General features: G+C 30.8%; 2 protein-coding genes and 1 long non-coding RNA gene across 3 annotated transcripts; 2 read left to right on the top strand and 1 right to left on the bottom strand.

The window, feature by feature from the left end:
- Positions 1-83: 83 nt before the first annotated feature.
- LOC103487915 (uncharacterized) lies at positions 84-3,081 on the bottom strand. The gene is made up of 4 exons (XR_537355.3): positions 3,056-3,081; positions 2,788-2,908; positions 2,302-2,608; positions 84-1,157 (listed from the first exon to the last, which is right to left on the bottom strand). It is a non-coding gene; the product is annotated as an uncharacterized LOC103487915 (long non-coding RNA).
- Positions 3,082-13,545: 10,464 nt separating this feature from the next.
- Positions 13,546-14,652, top strand: LOC103487918 (transcription factor MYB44-like). Its single transcript, XM_008446425.2, has one exon. The coding sequence runs from the start codon at positions 13,930-13,932 to the stop codon at positions 14,644-14,646; it is 717 nt and encodes a 238-aa protein (XP_008444647.1). The 5' UTR covers positions 13,546-13,929; the 3' UTR covers positions 14,647-14,652.
- A 3,097-nt stretch (positions 14,653-17,749) lies between these two features.
- On the top strand, positions 17,750-20,662 carry LOC103487919 (uncharacterized). Its single transcript, XM_008446426.3, has 3 exons — positions 17,750-18,081; positions 19,258-19,770; positions 20,323-20,662. The coding sequence occupies exons 2-3, from the start codon at positions 19,318-19,320 to the stop codon at positions 20,476-20,478; spliced, it is 609 nt and encodes a 202-aa protein (XP_008444648.1). The 5' UTR covers positions 17,750-18,081; positions 19,258-19,317; the 3' UTR covers positions 20,479-20,662.

Genomic DNA, 20,662 nt, shown 5'->3' with positions numbered 1-20,662 from the left:
CTTCCAATTATTAAAATTTCCGCGAGCAGTTCGTAAATTGTAATTCACCTTGCAAATTAATTACGAAATTTCTGTTGCAACTTCGGTTTGGAATGATTTTATCAAATGTTCGTTCTTTAACTTACGATGATATAATACTTGATGAGTTGAAAGGGAAAAAAGTGAAGAAAATGTTATTTAAGAGAACAAAACTTGAAATCCTTCTATTTTTATCCTCTAAATTTTTGTCGATTCACAAGTTCTATGCTCATATAAATGTCTTACCCAATTTTAGTATCCACCAAAAGTGAGGACTAATTTTTAAAAACATTAAGACGTAAGGAACGATATTAAACTTTCTAAACAATAGGATTAAGTTAAAGAAACTTATAAGTCGTTCTACAACTAAAACATTTATTTAGCTAACTATATAATAAATAAAAAAATATCACGAGTTAGTCATTAAACCAACGTGCACCTAGCCCACCAAGCTAGGGACCAAGGCTATCCTCAGCTTTCATAAATAAAAAACCGTTTTCGACTTTTCTTTAACAAATTGAAGGGAAAACCAGAACATTCAAATTTAAAGTATAACCAAAGAACAAACTTGTTTTCAAAAGGAAAAAAAAAAAAAAAAAACAGAGAATCATTTGGTCATCAACGTCATTTATAGATTTAGGTTCAGGCTCAAGTTTGTTTTTATTATCAGCTATTGACCCTATTTAATGATTTTTTTTAAAAAAACTATGAATGTGAATGTGTTCAAATTAGAAGTTTATGAACCCTTAAAACACAAAATAAATTCAAATTTAAGTAGATCAATTTTGAAAGATGTCTAATACAATCAATAACCTATTAAACACGAATTAAAAAGGATAATAGAAAAAATGAAAGTTTAGGTATCCCTTACCCGCAAAAATTTGATATATATGAAGGAATTGCATTCATGGTAGGTATTCAAAAAGCCATGATTTCCATCAAATTTAACCGCCTCCTTTTGCAAAGTTCTTGACCAGTCCAAGTATACCACGAAATCTCGTTGGAACTTTTTTCTTTTAAATCTCATTTTTATAACCTTAATTATAATTTTTTAAAAATCTGTATAATTTGTTAGACTTGGCATTATTAGTCTAGGAAACATACCTTGCCGGAGGGTTGACAATCATGCAAAATCCAACCTGATTAGTAGGCGATACAAGAAGAGGTGAATTCAGATATAATTTCAAAAACTTGATAAAAAACGAATGAAAAACAACTTAGCATCTAACTGTGAGCGACCAGATATTAGAATTGGAATCCTATTCGACGGCTGCCACAAATTAGAGGTTTGGTGAGAGCAGAATTCGAAATAAGAAGCTTTGATGCTTCAGTTGATTGATGATGGAAAGCGTCTCTTGATATTGAGATGTTAAAGGAATATAAACACAGGATTTGTATTTTCGCAAATAGTGGTGAATGAATTCTATTATGGACAATTTTACACTTGTGAACAATCTGAGTCCGCATGCGTAACTTTTCAGGAGATTCATGGATTAAGATGTGGAAACCCATAGAAATCGAAATGATTTTGAAGGAGTTAGTTAGAAGCAAGAACAAGCTGAATCTTAACAATGACCTCTTTCCTTCTGGCTTCTATGAGCAAAAAAGAAAACCCGAAAAATATCGATTCGCGGACACAACGATTCAGAAACGGAACGTACGCAGAAGTAATTCCAATTACAGAGAAGTTAATTTGAAATCAGATCAAATTGAAATTCATGATAAAAAATACGCAAGATGAAGCAAAATAATTTGATTGAATGCAGAGAAAATACGAAAATAGCAGTGCGTAAAGAGAGATCGATTTTGTGATATTTCAAAATCAATCTTCTAGAAAACCTCCAGCAATCGTCATCGGTGCCTTTCATGTGAGTTCAATACTAAATTCAGAAACGGAGAGCAAAAGTAATTCTAGTTTCAGAAAAGCCAAATTTGAAATCAGATCAAATTCAAGTTCACGATCAAGAAATACACGAGAGCAAGCAAAAAGAATTTGATTGAACGTAGAGAAAATATAAAAAGAGATCAATACATAAAGAGAGATCGATTTTGTGACATTTGAAAATCAATCTTCAAGACTACAGCCTCGAACAATCATATCATTGGTTCCTTCATGTAAGTTGAATACTAAATTAAAATAACGGAGAGCTAAAGTAATTCCAGTTGCAGAAAAGCCAAATTTGAAACCAGATCAAATTGAAGTTCACGATCAAGAAAAACACAAGATCAAACAGAAAGAATTTGATTGAGCACAAAGAAAAGAGGAAAAGGATCTATACGTACTCGAGAGATGCGACACTTCACAACCAATCTTCAAGAATATAACCTCGAAATATCGTCATTGATTACTTTCAAGAAATTTGTATACTAATTAATTTCAGAAACCGAACGCAGAAGTAACAGATAAGTCAAATTTGAGATCAAATCAAATCGAAGTTCATGATTAAGAAATCCATAAGACCAAGCAAAAAGAATTTGATAACACGTAAAGTTGAAGACGCAAACGATAGATACATACAGAGAGATCCGATTCCGTGACGCTTCACAGTCAATCTTCAAGAATATGACCTCAAACTATCGTCGTCGATTCCTTTCAAAAAATTTATAGACTAATTAAATTTAGAAACTGAACACAGAAGTAATTCCAGTTACAGATAAGTCAAATTTGATATCAAACCAAATCGAACTTCATGGTTAAGAAACACGTAAGATCAAGCAAAAAGAATTAGATACTACGTAGAGATGAAGACGCAAAAGATAGATGCATACAGAGAGATCCGATTTTCACACTCAATCTTCAATAATAAAACCTCGAACTATCGTCATCGAGATCAATGAGGATCCAAGCGCGGCATTGATAATGCGACTGGAAACAGTCAAAACCATTTCCCTAAGAAATTAAAGCCAAACATCGAAACAAGCAATAAAATAAAGAACAATGAAGGAAATGAAAGGAAGAAAATGCAAGAGCGCGGCAAAAGCACGTCAAGATTCTTTCCTAAATCAAGAATAATAGATAGAAAGAAAGTTAGAGAACCTGAGATTGGCAGTGAGAATGCAAGTAGCGGAGGGAGGGAATTCGAAAGGAGCGGGAATGTTTTTATAGCCAGTTTGTATTATGCGTTCTCTAGATTAATGGGCTGTGGCCTGAGAACTAGCAGCAATTGTGGGCTGAAGTTTTTCTTGATAAAGGCTTAAAATGTTGGTTCAAATTATAACGGGATAGTTGCAAATGTAGCAATTATATTCAAAATAATTAAGGATATGACAACATTTTAAAAAAATTGCTAATATAGCAAAATCTGTTAAAATCTATCAATGATAAGAGTCTATCATCGATAGACCATGTAGCAAATGTTGGTCTATCACCGATAAACTATAAGAGTCTATCAACGATAGAAGTGTATCACTAATAGATTTTGCTATATTTGCAATTTTTTTTAAAATATTGCTACATACTTAATAATTATTCTAAAAATTGCTACATATTATAATTATCCAATTAGAATGGTATCGATAAAAAAATAAAAGGGTAATTATATAAGGTAGCAATTTTTATAATAATTATTAAATATGTAGCAATATTTTTAAAAAATTACAAATATAGTAAAGTCTATCAGTAATAGATTCTTATAGTTTATTAGTGACAGACCAACATTTGCTACATGATCTATTAGTGATATACTTTTATCATTGATAGATTTTGACCGATTTTGCTGTACTTACAATTTTTTTAAAATGTTGCTATACACTTTATTATTTTGAATATAATTGCTATATTTGCAACTATCCCAACATAAAATGAGTAGGAGAAAAAGAAATGAAATAATGTCAGGGTTAGGTGTTAGGCTTCTTTCTTTATTTTTAATATTCTTTCCTCGTTTCCTCTTTAATGTGAAATAATATATATGAGTGATAGTAAATTTTTTTTTCTCGTAATGCGAGTACAATTTTGTTGATTAATTACATCATTCAATAATATTATTTTCGTTTTATTTGTACAATATTTTATTTTTAACTTTTAAGTATAACAAAATTTATTTAGTGGCAATCTTCCATAAATAAATATAAGTGATTAGGTGTGTTATTAAGGCATTAGCACGAATTTAATTTGGCACTCATTTTTTAAAAATAAAAATATTAATCATTACATTTGATTCTAAAAATTTTATAACTGATTTTAAATACTAAATTATTATGGTGCTGTGAGGAATTACGTTATCACTAAAAATTACAAAAATTATTTAACTAAAAGAGAAGAAGAAAAGATAATCTTAAATACAAAGTCAAATTTTATACTTCTATCGTGAATGAAACGAATGAAACTTCTGGGTTAATTTTGGGTCTATTGCCTCTAAATTAATTGTGGAAGAAAAATTTATATATATATATATAGAAAAAATAGTTATTACATTCAAATTTAAGAAAATTTTCTTAATATATTTGAAATTTCACCTATTAATTTCTTTGTTATTTTACCTAATCTATTACACTTTATATAAATTTACATTTCATATTCTCAAATTTAACGTGATCCGAACATAATATATGCAATCTTTATTATAATGTACAAAACTATAAATTTCACGTGCAATGAACATGTTTTTTATCGATACTTCTAAAGTAATTGACAAAGATATTTTATAAAAAAAGCTATCCAGAATAAATAATTTGAGAGAGACTATGCTTAAAATACGCATTTTCAAAATCCATAAACATGATCTGTTTTATTTTTATTTGAAAGATAATGAACACAACACAAGTAACGAAGTTGTAGACATAAAATGGAAAGGGAAAAAAAAGAATCTTAAAAGGGAGTCGAATCTCATCAATGAAGATGATAGGGTTTCGGTAGGCTGTAGGGCTCAAGAGAATTTTGACATTTTAATTGCATGTTATTGTTTATAAGGTTGGATATAATTAATGCTTGAAAATGACAGCTACCTATACAAAATAGACTTTCGACTACATTTATCAACATTGCACGTTGGTTCAATAAACAATGATTTTGATTCATACATACATATATATATATATATATATATATATATACATTGCCAACTTGAACAAATTAAATGATTAGTACACCTTCAATTAGAGGCTCATAAATCTTCATCAATGTAACATGAACATGAACTAAAAAAACATCAAATGCATCTTTATATATGAAAACAAACCAAATTATTGGTCCTTACATATTTGGTATTTATTAGGAAATGTATTTCCATTCCTTTTGAATTATATATTTTTGTATATTAAGAAGAAGATAGAGAAAGAAATTACGGGAGAAAGAAGTGAGACCTAAAGAAAAAAGGCAAGTGGCAAAATTCAAACGAAAGAAAAAATTGCAATTGTATGAGATAAGGAGGGAGAAAAAGAAACAAGAATTTGTTTCAGCACGGTCCTCACGACCGAAGACAAAATGATGTTTTTGGACTTGAGTGAAATAAGCAAAATGCTATTTCAATTTCAAACAATTTTGAATATTGGATAGGGTTGAGCATGATAGACTGAAAAACTGAGTTGACCGATCACGACCAAATTGAAGTTGGTTGTCGGAAAACGAGAGTAATCGATTTAAAAAAATTTCAAACCGAAAATTTCCAAAAAATAATTCTAAGTGTTAAGCGACTAACCCTTACTCATCAATGTTGACGTTGAGGTCGATTTGAACATTTACTAAATCGGCTATAGTCGATTCGATGGTGGTTTTGTAAAAAAAAAAACTCCAATTCACTGATGAACACCCCTAATATTGGGATGCCCATGGAGAGTCTTTCATACAAAAACTCTCAAACTCTCGGCACCAAGTCCTCGCGACTACAAACAAAATGGTATTTTTGGACGTGAGTGAAATAAACAAAATGCAATTTCAATTTCAAACAATCTTGAATATTGAGTAGGGGTGAACATGATAGACTGAAAAATCGAGATGATCGACTACGGTCAGAGAACAAGAGGGATTGGTCGGGGTTGTTTTCAAAAAGCTTCAATTGGAGAATTTTCAAAAAGTATTTCTAAGTGTTAAACAACCCAACTCTCGACAAAAATCGACTGACTGACCCTTAATCATCTATGCCAAAGTCGATTTAAACATTTACTAAATCGGGTATAGTTGATTAGAGGACGGTTTTATAAAAAACCAACTTCGTTCAACTTATGGTCGGCGTTGATATTGGTCATGTCTCTAGAAGGAGTCTTTGCATACAAAAACTCTGGAAATACATAAAATAAAATAGTAGTTTATAGAAAACATGGAAGAAGGATTTGGCAATCAGGTTGGGAAGATGTGAAAGGAAAGGGACGGAGCAACGGCAGAGTAATTGGAAGAAAGGAAAATGGGAGTGGGAGAAATTAGAAAACAAAAACCAACTGTGGCGTTATCCATTTTTGTTGGCATGCGATGGAGTTAATTAAAAGCTTCAAAAAGTCAAGTCGGTCCAAAAAGAGCAAAATATCCATCCGTACAAGCAAAGCACCCACCGTCAACTGTCAACGATCGAGGGAAAAAAAAGATGTAGCCTTTGCCCTAAATTTTACAGCTATTTATTTATTTCTTTTCTTTGAAAAAATAAAGTCACTTTTCTTTTTCAATCTCTACACGAATCTTTTTGACTTGTCAATAATTAGACCGGTGAATCGTAAAAGTTAGTTAAATATAAAATTAAGCAATTTAACCAACATAAATGTTTTCTTAATTAGGCTTATAATTACGTGATTAAATGATATACATTTCATATTTTATTAGGTTGTTCAAGATAAGGCTCAAAGCCTATGAACTATGGACAGGTTGAAGTCGGCCTAAAGGTAACCAATAGGAGGCATTGTAAACATAACGACCCTAAAAAACCTTCAAAACGCGACTCCAAAAGAAAAAACCAGAGTCTCAGGATTGGACCAACTTATAAATAAGTATTATATATTAATTAAGAAATAACCAAGCTTCGGTTAATCTAACACCCTATACTCTTGAGTACAAAAAATAATCTTGATATGCATCACCATAATTATACGCATTCACAAACAACTATCCGAAGAAGGAAGGGCACTACAAATAATCTCGTTTAATGACCCCAAAAATGAAACAAGTAATCTTCATTCTCCTAATGGGAGCCTCGACCTTCTTTTATGCTTAGTTAAACTATACATTTCCTTACTAATTAGGTAATTGACAAAGTGTGATAAACTCGACACTACGCACGACGTATTGCATAAGTCACATGAAAGAAGAAACAAGACTAGGAAAAAACGAGTCATAAAGGTCAAGTTCATACAAAATCTGCTGATAACTATGAACACTTTAAAAGATATATATTAAATTTATGAACTTTCAATTTCCTCTCTCATTGAACTTTTAATTTTGGACCTTTAGCTTATTTGATGTTTTTTTAAAATTAATGAATCAAACAAACACAATGAAAAGTTTTGAATGAACTAGGAGTCACAACAACAATTTGTTAACTAAAAATCAGTTCGATGTATTAAAAGTTTATTGATAGTTACAAAATTAAGAGGTGAATTATTTAGAATCTATTTGATATTTTAAGAAATTCATAACTTATGAAATAAAAATAAAAGTTAGGAAAAGGATTATTGAGACACAAGTTTAGACATGAAACTAGTAATTTAATCTAAAATATTGTTACCGACCAATAAATAGGTAGCAAAGAAGATGACAAACTAAATAATATGTATATACAAAATGGAATCCATTTAACTAAGATGTTTGACTCACAAAGATGTGGACAAAATAAAATTGTGTGATACCTCTAGTTTTTTACTAGGGCATGCAAAGAAGGGCGGGGCCGACCGTGGCTTGGGTTGGTGGGGGACATATCCAGCGCGCATTTCTTTCTCTTTTTTGTTTCTCTCATTTCAATCATCCAAGTTTTGACCTCTTCAATTGATGCCACGTCGTTTTAAATGCTCCATCAAATACAAATGTCAATTATCAAATACCAAACAACAATAATATCAAATTTTATAAAGATGAACACTTTTAATTGATGTCAAAACTAGTTGTAATATATATATAAATAAAGACCATGAGAAGAAAAAGAAACAGAACATTAAGAAAGACACACGAGGATGGTTCTAATAACAATTAAAAGTAGTTTTAAGGATTTGATAGACATTTTGAGGATTCAAGTTGAATTCAAAATAACTATCAATAAACACATAATTAGTTAATGGAGAGTGTTAGGGAGAAGATTAGACTTTAGAGATTACTTATAAGTAGTTTTGTTTGAGCACTCCAAATAATAATAATAATAATAATAATAATAATAAAATATTCTTTAGAGAAAGAAACTTGTCCTTACTTTTTTTTTTTTATTCTTTTGTTTGTAGTTAAATTAGTAATTTTTGTACTAATTAATTTAAGCATCTTAAGGCAGTAAACTTGACACCACATCAACGAAAAAGGATCTTTTACACTAGTCAACTCGAAGAATATCAAGATCATATCAAGAAGAATCAAGTTAAAGGTCAAGACTACCGAGCACTCACAACAACGAAGAGATTCGAGCGCCAATAAATAATAAAGTATAAGATTTCATAATTGAGTTCATGTAAAATATAACTTCCTTCCTGTACTTTATTGATGGTTGGTTAGAATTTTTAATAATTATGATTAGTATATTCATAAAATGCAATACATGAAACAAATTTAAACGTAAAAAAGAAAACAAAAACAAAAGTTCCCATGTACATTTTTATATTAAGAACTTGTTATAGATAATTTTGGACGAAATAAAACCTAACCAACCTTAAACAATATTAGAGACAATAAGATAAAGAAAAGCACAAGATTCGTAAAAAATATAGCATCCCAAGAATAAACTGGACCTAGAAGAGAGAGAAATGGGTAGAAAGATCAAACCCGCATACCGGTCCGAATACCAAACCCAGTAAATTGTTAAATAAGATAATATCATATTAACGTGGAAATATATGCGAAGGACAGTAGTTAAATCAATTGGAAGGGAGTGATCATATACATATACAATGAAGTTTTTTGGTTGCAAAATCATGATGGAGTATGTTTGAAGTAAACAAAAACACTACGATAGAAATATTTAGAGGGTCATTGTCAACCACGTTAAGCTTTAGATTCCTAAGTTAACATTAGTTTTTTTTTTTTTTCCCTATTAAATTTATATGTTCTCTTTGATAAAGTTTGGTCATCTAATTTTGATTTTTTTGCTCGCCCATGTGTTTTGGCCTTTTGGGCATTATATGACTCTGTTGTTATAGAAAACGGCGAGAAGTTTCCGGTAAAGAGGATGAGTTCTTCGATGTTTTCTTATTTTTCTAAAAAAAGGGGTGTAAACTGTAATGTTTTGCAAATATCTTAAATCTATGAATAAAATTTCGGTATATTTAAATAGATATTTAATTTATAATTTATAAAAAATATTATTTTCCCTTTATCCTCACAAATATTAAAATTTGAGAATAATTGAAAAGACACCTTCCAATAAATGTACAAGTTGTCTAACTATTTTTAATACTTGGATCTAGTTCAACACATTTTTAAATTAAAATTCATCTTTTCAAAATTATTTTAATTTTTGATTCACAAATTTTCCAAATGTAAATATTTCCTATACTTTTACACAAATATGCTTAGCCCCATCATTATTTATAAAAGCAAAAAAAAAAATTAGTTCTCAAATATAAATATTACAAGACTAGAAATCTACAAATCATATAAACTATATCCAATTCATATAGTTTAAAAGGTCCATTCATATAGCTTGCATTCCAATATAGAATTATTTTCAAATAACTAATAAATCTATAAATTACATTATTTCATGAATCACCTAAACTAGGTTTAGGTCAAATTTAACAACTTGAAGTTTAATAATTAATTATGAATTTAAAAAAATCAAGCAAAAAATTAACTTTATAATTAAGGTCAAATATGTGTCAAATAATCTCGAGAAGAAAAAAAAATCACACGGTCTATAGGAAATATAAGATTCCACGTCAGAAAAAAAGCAGTAATAGAGGGGGACACCCACAAGTCGGTGTGCTACAGTAAGATGCCAGCTGGATTATATTATTTTTTATATAATGTTAACCGCTCAACTGCCTCGCGAAACTCGAATCACGCTCCAGTGGACTGCGAGTACTGCCACGGTTGCACCGTTGATGTAATCAGGTCCGTCCAAATTACAGACGGAAGAAATGGCGCACGTGCGATCCTTAAGAGCGTGAATGACACGATCTTTAAAATGAGGGAACTCTGAGGCATGTAAGATTTACGCCACACCGTAAGGGAGTGGGAAATGGAGATTTGTAGTCTGTTGGATTAGGCTCAAAAGGTCAAAGAGATTCAACTCGATTCACGTGAGATTCCTTTCCAGCCTGGCGTGGGTCCATCTGGCGTGGAAAATGTTCAGCCAATATATATATATATATATATATATATTATATTTTTTAAATTACTCGCTTTATTTAATTAATCATGTTTATAATCTAATGATTATTATTATTATAAAGCTTGTTTTGTTTATTTTCTATTTCGGTAATTTACCCTCTCTAAGTGCGAATATCTCTTCGGGACAGTAATAGCAAAATAGTCCACAGAAATCATAACAAATTATTGATGATATAATAAAACCAGTTTCGTTGGTATTATATTTACTTTTTGTTCCTGTTTTTCATATCATCTTGGTATTTGCAGTCATTGTTTTTAACTTCTTATCGTTTAAATTAGTGCCCTGAAATGATGAAGTAAATGTCCACTTGAAATAAAAATTGGGCCACATATCATTTTGTCATTTTTATTTATAACAATTTAGTCTATACTTTAATCAATTTAGCATTTGTATTTTCATAATTGTAATAATGAAAATTTAATAATTTTTCTCACATAAATAAATCAATAATAAAATTAGAGGCTCAAGAAAATTTTTATATTATAGACTAAATTATTATAAATTTGAGAATATAAAAATTCGGTAAAAGTAATAAAGTTGTTGAAGCTAAGTTTATACGTAAGGTGTTTTGGAGGTAGGATAAGTTTTTTAAGCTTAACATTAAGAATGTGGTTGTTAACTGTGTAAGCAAGGTATTGATGAAGATAAGTTGGAAAATTTACAGCTGTAAAATGTGAAAAATGGGAGAGAAATTAGTCAAAGATGGAGGGCCCAAATTAGGGTTTATTTGAATAAAAAAAAAAAAACGTTAATGTTTTGTGTTAAACAGCTCTAGCTGTACTGTCATGTCCTAAACGCCACCGATAAGCGCCACTCATTCTGCGTGAGGGGAATGATTTTATTATTATCTTCCTTATCTTCCGAGATCGTTCAATTTCCACTCTTACCCCTATTAAACTTTCTCTACCTAGTAGTAGTACCCTTCACTTATCATCTCCCTTTCTCATTATATTCTTGTTCTAAAATATTCAAAATATTATCTATTTTTTGAAATTTTCTATTAAATTATAAATTTCGTTCTTTTTAATTTACGACAACATCATATAGTTATAACAAAACATCCATGTCGACAGCGATAGCCAATTCTAAATTAAAATTATCAATCTAACAAAAGATACAATTAGGAACTCGAACACACGACTCCCTAAATTATAGTATATCCCAAAAGTTTAAACCAGTTGGTGAAAATCAATTTACTTATATATCACTAACCTTTCTTAAAGAAAAATAATTATAATTTGATCAAATTGTATAAATAATCTCTATCGTGTGATAAATTCTTCGTAAATTGTTTTAAATTAGTGTAAGAATTTTTATTGGATCATAAATACTAAATTCTAATTATAAACTATGTAGATTAGGTTCAACCGAAGCCAAAAGTTAGAAAAGATATAAATTTATAATTCATAACTATAAGGAATCTTAAGATTCTATCCATGCATTACAGTTACTTTTTCTAATAAGAAAATATCATACCTTTAATTATGGAATGAAAATTTGTGTAGTCATGTTAGTTAAGATATTGTATCGATTGTAAGGAAAATAATATACATTGTTTTTCTTCCTTTACAACGTTAACCTATGGGGTTATAACGAGACTTCATATTAATATATGACTTTTGTTTATTCATGAGTAAACTAGCCTTGTGGATATTTTCATATAATGCTATCTCATTCTTTTTTTTTCATTATTTATAAAAATGAAAATTAACATTTATTTATTTATTTTAATTGGTACACTAAAAATATATAGAATTAATTCGAATTAGTCATTGTAAATTTAGAAAATTTTAATAATATATTGAAAAAAATAAATAAATGAGAAGTATATTCTTTTTGCAATAATTGTTGGTGGAATGAAAATAAATGGGAGATAGAGATGCATAGAATCAGGCAGAAGATTTAGTTTTGTTTTTATTGTCATCCTTTTTTATTGTTTTTATTTTTTTTATTTTATAAAATAAGAAAAAAAAAAAAAAAAGAGAAGAAAGGAAACAAGAATTTCTCAACCCTTTCTTATTGTACTCTCTATCTTTTCTTTCTATTCTTGCGAGTACACATCTGAGATATTCCATCATTGAGAATAACACAAAATTCAAACATATAACGAACACAATTCATGTAGTCGAAATAGAGAGAGCGAGAAATAAAAAAGAAGAAAAGAAGAACATGATTATTAGCTGAACTCCTAGAGGAATCTGGTAAATTCATTGTTGAAACACTAAAACAGGATTAGCTGCATTTAATCTTTACTTTATAATCAAATCATTACTTAATTATTTTAATTCAAATTATTTCTCAAACACTGTTTCAGGTAATTGCATTCTTAAAGAAAAAATAATTAAAACATATCGAGATCAAATTCTTTTTTGTTAGACCACTTTTGTTCTAATATGATTTTAAATCACCAAAGTTTAAGTTAAAAAGGAAGAAGTTAAATTTAATATAAAATCTAAAATTTAAGCTATAATCCTCCTATTAAAATTTTACCAAAAAAAGAAAAAGAAAAAGATTTTTTTTTTCATTTAACATATACTCTATATAGTTATTATAATTATTATTATTCATCTGATTTGAATAAAATTCAATTTCAAATATTAAATTTATACATGGAATTATTGAGAAAAAGGTGTTAAGATTGATGAATGTATATGTTTCTTTTGAATATATTCACCATTATACTTCTTAATTGTCTAATTTTAATATAAATGCTTTAAAAAAGTCTAAAAACAAGCTAATGCAATTCCTTTAGTATTATATTTTTTTTTCCAATAATTTAGTCTCTAATACCATCTTATTTATTAATGAAAGGAATTCATAGAGTTTCTTTTCTTACATAAAACTATAATAATTATTATTATTTAACTTAGAAAGCGTAAACTCGAAAAAAATACAAGTATCAAAATAAAATATAATATAAAGTGAGAGAAAAAAAATGATATTTTAATCAAAATTATGTGGAAAATAACAATGATAATCCGAAAACTACCCACTATGAATATAGGTACATGTTGTTCATGTCTGAAACTAGAAATGAAACTTCCGTTCCCCAGGAACAGTATAGGGGCAAAACCGAAAATTGAAAAAAAGAAAACAAATCCGGACAAAGCAGAATCACACTGCGGCAAATTGGTTCACAGAAATATATAATTTAAAAAGCTAAAAAGAAGAGAAAGAGGGTACATAGATCTAGTACGTACTCCCCACCTACTTTACACAACCCAGTTTCCTGGAAGCTCCCCCTCCCGACTCCCACCATTGGATTGAACGCCCCAATCACATTCATGCACCTTCTCTCTCTACCCCCTCACTTTTTTTCTCCTCCTATATAAAAACAAACAAACCCCATTAACTAATTCTCTCATCCATCTCTCACTCCTCTTTATCACACTCCCCCACATAATTATACCCCGGCCTTTTCTCTTTTTTTCCCATTTCTGTTTCAATTTGCAGTTAAATTACAATGATGAGAAGTTCGTCTTCTAATTCCTCCTCCTCCGATTCCACGTCATCTGATTCTTCCTTCTCCGGCAAGGGATTGCGACGCCCGGAAAAAATTAAAGGGCCATGGAGTGCGGAGGAGGATCGGATTTTAACTCAGCTTGTGGATCGTTATGGAGCGAGAAATTGGTCGTTGATTAGCCGTTACATTAAAGGCCGGTCTGGAAAATCGTGCCGGCTTAGATGGTGTAACCAGTTGAGTCCGAATGTTGAGCATCGCCCATTTTCTCCCACGGAGGATGAGACGATTTTAGCGGCTCATGCCCGGTTTGGGAACCGGTGGGCCACTATTGCTCGGTTGCTTCCCGGTCGGACCGATAATGCCGTTAAGAATCACTGGAACTCGACGCTAAAACGACGGGCGAGGGAACAACAGCAGCAACAATTAGTAATGGACGGAATTACCCCTGAGTGTCATGGTAGCAATAATAATAATAACAATGCCGTGAACATTGCTAGTGATTTGAAGCTCTCCGTGTCCGTACCTCTGGAGGACGATCCATTGACCGCGTTGACTCTAGCGCCGCCGGGAATCGGCGGCGTTAGGACGACGGCGGTGGATGAACGGCTGGTCGAGAGTTTTCCGGCGGGGTTTTGGGATGCAATGAGGGATGTAATAGCGAGGGAGGTGAGAGAATACATGACGACGACGTTTATGGAAAATCCGGAGTTTCACTAACTGAAATGCCAGACTCCTATCTGTCTGTCCCCTTCTTTCTTTCTCTTTTTCTTTTTCTTTTTGGCCCATAGAAAGTTGTATTATTAAATCTCTTGTTAATATAATGATTCATTAAAGAAAAAAAGAAAATCCAACGTGGCATTACAGCCTGGCATGGCTTGGCATATTCTAATTTCCAACTGCCCTTTTCTTTTTGGGTATGATATTATTATTTATAAAAGCACGTTTGGATGGAATTAGATTATGTATGATTTGAAGGTCGGTCTTGTTGTTATATATAAGATAAGGTCGTCAACTTCAACCAATTTGCTTCAACTGTCATATCTCTGTATTCCATGTGTGGAATTCATTTTAAAAACACACACATGAATGAAAGATACAGAATGAATGTGTTACGAACTTTCCTTCCCTTTATAATTTCAAGAATAATCTTTATTTTAATCGCAAATGGTGGGGGAGAAGGAGAGAGATTCCTTCTGTTTGGATTGCAGATTTTAATTGAGATACGAGATATAGTGCTGTATATGCAGAATAAATTCAAATACTTTATTTATTCATTTGTATATTGAGAAGTAATGAGGTCGAATTTGTTTATTTATGTTCTTAAACTTTTGTTGGTATTAAATTAAAGTAGTTTGGTACCATACATATTGAATTTTAATCTTAAATGATCATTTATTTGTTTTCTTGAGTTCAACCAAAAAAGATTGAATTACACTGAAACTCAACTTTCATTGATAAATTTTGTGCTAGTTAAAATATACTAATGCTAACATGTAATTAGAAATTTAATAGATAATCTAATTCATTGATGCAATCTATTTTCTTACCGTATTATGGAATTTTAGTTCCAAGAAAGTTACTTACTCGTTAAGACAGTAAATTAGAGGTATCTTATAAATATATTAGAGAAATCAAATGTGAGTTTTAAATGTCAAAGCAAACTTAGCATTATTCCAACTTATAGTTTGTAATTATCTAAACTTTAAATGTAAAATTTGATTTTTATGTATAGATGAATATTGTATTTGATAACTGTATGATGTTTAAAAATTAAGGATACAATATTTATTTATTTATTTATTTATATTTAAAAATTTTAGTTTCTTTTCGATGTCTTAAAAAATCAAGACAAGTTTTATAAAACTAAAAAAAGTGTATAAAATTGTGTATTAAAAAATTTGAATTTGAGGATTGCCAATGACTTAAACAACGTCCACTGTTGCGAGATTAAAAATTTAATTTTTTTTATTGTGTATTTGATAGTTATATTATATATTATTAAATTTGACTAAAAATTCATAGAGTTTTTTAAAACTATTTTGTAAATATATTAAACAACTTATACAATCTTAAATCTATGTGGTAAAATATTAAAACGTATACCTACAGAAGGCAGTGGGGGCACATGCTTCCTGGCCCCAATGTAGCTTTTCTGTGCTTTTAGATATTAGAGATGTGATTAAATTAATTATGAGTAACTAAAGTTTTCAAAAAAACATTTAATGAGAAAATCTGGTCTGAATTGATTTGGGTATCTTTTAATTAATTAGTCGAGAAGATTTCATTAATCCCCCCTTAAGCACTTCAAACAATGGGAAGGGAACATTAATCCTCCGTAAGCTATGTATTTTATTCTCCTCTCCCAATAATGAATCATACAAATAAAATTCAGTTCGTACTTTATATAGATTCAAAGATATTTTATTAAGACTTTTATATTCACCTTACAACAATTAGTAATAGCTTATCATACCCAAAATAAAAATAAAAATAAAAATTCGATCAAACTTTTAATATTTATATCTACTTATTTTTTAAACTTCAAAAAATTTATGTCTAATACGATTTTTAAATATTATTAAAATCAATGATCCTTTTGATACAAAATAAAAATTTATATTTAATACTAAACCTCAAAAAAAAAAAAAAAACATTCTGACTTTTGAAATAAGGGAAAAAGAAAAGAAAATCCATATAATAACAATTTTGAAGGTTTTTAATTTTGAAATTCATATTCGTTTTCTTTAAACAGAATCATCATTTATACGTTATAAAACAGAATATCATGTTCAATTACAACTATACACATCTCTCGTATTGGAGATAATCTATCCAACTAACTTATGATTCATCCCATTACACTCGTGTAGAATGAAATTAAAGTCGAAATATTGTGAATACAAGTCATTTTCTCCCTAATTTCATCTAATAATTATTAAGAATATGGGCATATAGTACTATAGAATCCACATCCATAGATTATTATAAGACAACCAAAAATATCTTTGGAAAAGAATACTATAGTTGTTTAGCATTAGAAAATGACAACGTTTCTTATTAGTAGCCAAAACCATCACTAGCCTATAAAATACTATATTATTCAAACTTCATCACCGTTTATTTCCATATGAAAAAGAAAGAAAACGTGTGACTTTTGGTAATGAGTTTTAATAGAATGACTTACCATGGCGATGGCAATGCCACGAACTTCAAATGCCCAACGTTACAGTCGTAGTCATTTATCCTCCTCCCAGCGCGAGCAAGTAATAAGGCTTCCACTTGGTCCACCCCAACCAAAATGCCTTCTTCACCAATCACCGGTTCATTGCATTGGAACGTCCAAAAGCCTTATCTCTTTGCAGTAGTTGTAGTAGTAATTAGAGACTGGGACCGACATGTCGGCCTGATGGGTGGAATTTGAAGATTAATTCAAAGCAAAAGCCCAGTGCATGAAGTAACAAACCAATAGAACTAAAGTGCCGGTTAGTCGGAGAGGGCCAATATGAGCCGGTGCGTAAGTTTCATGTGTTAGTATTCTTAATATTGAACACCAATCATTAATTAATCGTTTGTTACATGCACAATGCTATTATATCATTTCAAATTGAAAAACTATTTACTACTAATAGGTAATAAATAAATCTTTGTTATAAGTTTTGTTCCTACCATAAGTATAGTTCTAGTCCACACCCACAGCCAAATTTCTATAAGTGGGCTTATAGTACTTAGGCCCACACAAGTTTTAAACACACGCAAAATTAAGGCCCAATAACTTGGCCCAAACAATAGAAAATGAAGCCGAATTCCCAACTCGACCATCGGCTCACTAAACACGTTTTTCCAGAAACCGAAAGAAAAAACTAACTCAGGGAAAAAAAAAAAAAAAAAAAAGAGAAGAAAAGAGAAAGAAAGGAGAATGGAGGCAGAAAAGCCATCTCCAGAGCTCGCCTTGCTTTTTTAGCTGTTGCCATTTTCACATCCTTCTCTTTGGTTCCTACGTATTACCCAAAGGAATTCGAAGTTGCATCTCTTTTCTCAATGTGTGAAATTTCTGTGAGCTAGTTTTCCTTCTATTGTAGGCGAAGCATCTTGAACTCCTGTCGGCCTCTCACTCACCATTTCTGAGTACCCAGCTTCTGGAAGCTCAACGAGGTATTAGGTTTTTCTTTGTTTCCCTTTGATTTTTTTTTTTTGTCATTAGGTATTAGATGTTATTGGGTTTAGAATTCTAAGCCCACTGGAATTCTTTAATTAAAATTCAAGTTAATCACTTCAATTTATTGAACAATGGAATTTATAGCGACGTTCAGTGGTAATCCCTTGTTTATGGTCATGTTTGGAGGAATTTTAAAATAGTTAGGAGTTATTTGGGGATCCAAGTTGGGTTTTAAGTACGGAGTTATTATTGTGGTTAGAAATGTGTGTAAGACTTGTTTAGTTGGAGTTGAAAATATTATGGAGGGGAAGATGACAAAATAAAGTTTCTTAATAAATGTGCAAAATTACAACAGTGAACACTGAACACTGTTAAAGTGACGGAGCAGGGTTATTTGACATCGACCTATGAAGTTGATAGACCAAACACTCCGGCAGTAATGTTTAGAATCACGATGAAATATGTGGTTAATCGTTTAAAATAAACATTAAATTTGTTAATATATTTGAGAGTAATTTTAAACTTACAAGAGTAGGTTTACGAATCACCCCAAACTTGGCTTGGATATGAACTTGAATTCATTTAACTGGCTCAAGTGTGGCGAGTTTTAGATATTTGCAGTTAACTTTGATATAACAGGCAAAAGGATAATGAAAGTGGATAAGCCTACAAAAAGATTTTTTGCATTGTACTTTGCTCGTGCCACTTTATTCTATCAAGCTCTCAAGTTCATTATGTCACATGTCTGCTATGGCATGCTCTGTCATTATTTGGTAGAGACTAAACACTGTCAAACTTAAAAATTCAATAATGTTACCCCTTTTACTTTTTTGGTGCTACCTTTGTATTTTTTTCATTTTCTTCTCAATGAAAGTTCCGTTATTAACTAAAAAAACCTGTATAGGATAATCCTGTTTTGACATCCAAATATCAGAGGGTAAGTTTATTGTATTATGAAAAATAGTCGAATTGGGTATAAGTTACCTAGACATTCATGAATATAGGGAAAACACTATTTAGTGATTGATTTGAAACTTTTAAGTCTGCAGAGACTGTATCGATGTAACCATCAAAGATTCGGGATTAAATTTAATATAATCAGACTTTTATTGCACAAACTTTCTTTTTTGTTAGATATTGCAGTTCTTTATGTTTTGTATTTTCATTTGCAGGGGTAAAGTGATAGTTTTTACTTTTAGATTAGAAGGAAAGAGGAAAAGTTAAAGAATATAATGGGTTCAACACCCAAACAGCCTTTATTTTGCTTCAAATGGCCATGGGACGTAGACTCGAAAAACCGTTCAGACTGTTCGTTTGAGGGTCCTTGGTTGTTCAAATCGTTGCAAAATGTGGGTGGCTTTGCTTTCAATTTTGTAAATAAAGTTTCAAAATCATCGCCTCCATGGATGACTTTTAAGCCATTGCAATTCAACCCCTTAACTGGTGGAAATAAGATATCTCAGTCTAGAAAGATGTTAACTCCTGAAGAGCAGGGGGAAGCAGAAAATAGAGCATTGGCAGCAGCATTAGCCAGTGGGAAAGAAGCCACCGTGATCGAGTTTTACTCGCCCAAATGTCTCCTTTGCAATTCCTTGCTTAATATTGTTATGGAGATAGAAGCAAGGAATTCAGATTGGCTTAATATTGTGATGGCAGATGCGGAGAACGATAAATGGCTGCCTGAGGTGTTCAACTCTCCTCTTACCTCACATTTATATGTCAACCGTGGCTTTAGGAATTCTAGTTAATTCTAAAAATTACGTTTTTGGTGAATATATTATCAATGGTTTATCGTTTTCAGATGAGTCGATTAAGTATTCTTCAGCCATAATTTAGTAAGATTAATTTATGGTATAGAATTAGTGGTATTAACTTGATATATTGCAGTTTGAATCAATGCACATCTGATAGAAAATGCTGTATGCAACTATGAAACCTTAATAATGAAGCAAATTAGTCTGTATATCAAGCATATGATATGTTTTTACTTGTACAAAAAGTTGAATAGTAAATTATCCCAGAATTATTCTGCAAATCCACATATTGCCCTGCCCATTAAAAGCTTACATAGGATTAACCTATGATTCGTAATCTCATCTCAACCTTTTTAAACATTCATTTTGATAGTTCTGTTATTATTTTTCTTGGAAATTGAATGTATAAACTGAAATATTTCCCGTTTGGTTGAATTCTGGGGTACCACTGCTCCTGATGATCTTGCTTTCATCTTTATGCAGCTTCTTCATTATGACATTAGATATGTTCCTTGCTTTGTGTTGCTGGACAAACACGGCAAGGCGCTAGCAAAGACGGGTATTCCTAGTAGTCGGCTTCATGTAATTGCAGGACTTTCGCATCTTATCAAACTGAAATCGCCCAAGAGCACTCCCTGAATCAGATAATAAGCCACCATGTTGAACAAAAGGGATTTGTGAAAGCTGTGATTTAGATGGCATGGGTTAGAATTGTAGTTAATTCGAAAGAAGTTGTTCTCTTTTAAAGTTGCACATCACAGTTTACATTTAGAAATTTACTCTAATTTCTTAAATAAATACAAAGAGTTGAATTCCTAACAAA

This window comes from Cucumis melo, chromosome 3, assembly GCF_025177605.1.
Source record: "Cucumis melo cultivar AY chromosome 3, USDA_Cmelo_AY_1.0, whole genome shotgun sequence".
In the NCBI taxonomy this organism is placed as follows: Eukaryota; Viridiplantae; Streptophyta; class Magnoliopsida; order Cucurbitales; family Cucurbitaceae; genus Cucumis; species Cucumis melo.
This window is presented reverse-complemented; position numbering and strand designations above follow the sequence as displayed.

What these genes read in the sequence shown, in the direction of transcription:
- LOC103487919 (XM_008446426.3), top strand. Translation starts at nt 19,318, where the DNA reads ATGGGTTCAACACCCAAACAGCCTTTATTTTGCTTCAAATGGCCATGG. An exon ending in ACGATAAATGGCTGCCTGAG is followed by an intron (nt 19,771 to 20,322) that starts GTGTTCAACTCT and finishes ATCTTTATGCAG; the next exon opens with CTTCTTCATTATGACATTAG.
- LOC103487918 (XM_008446425.2), top strand. Translation starts at nt 13,930, where the DNA reads ATGATGAGAAGTTCGTCTTCTAATTCCTCCTCCTCCGATTCCACGTCA.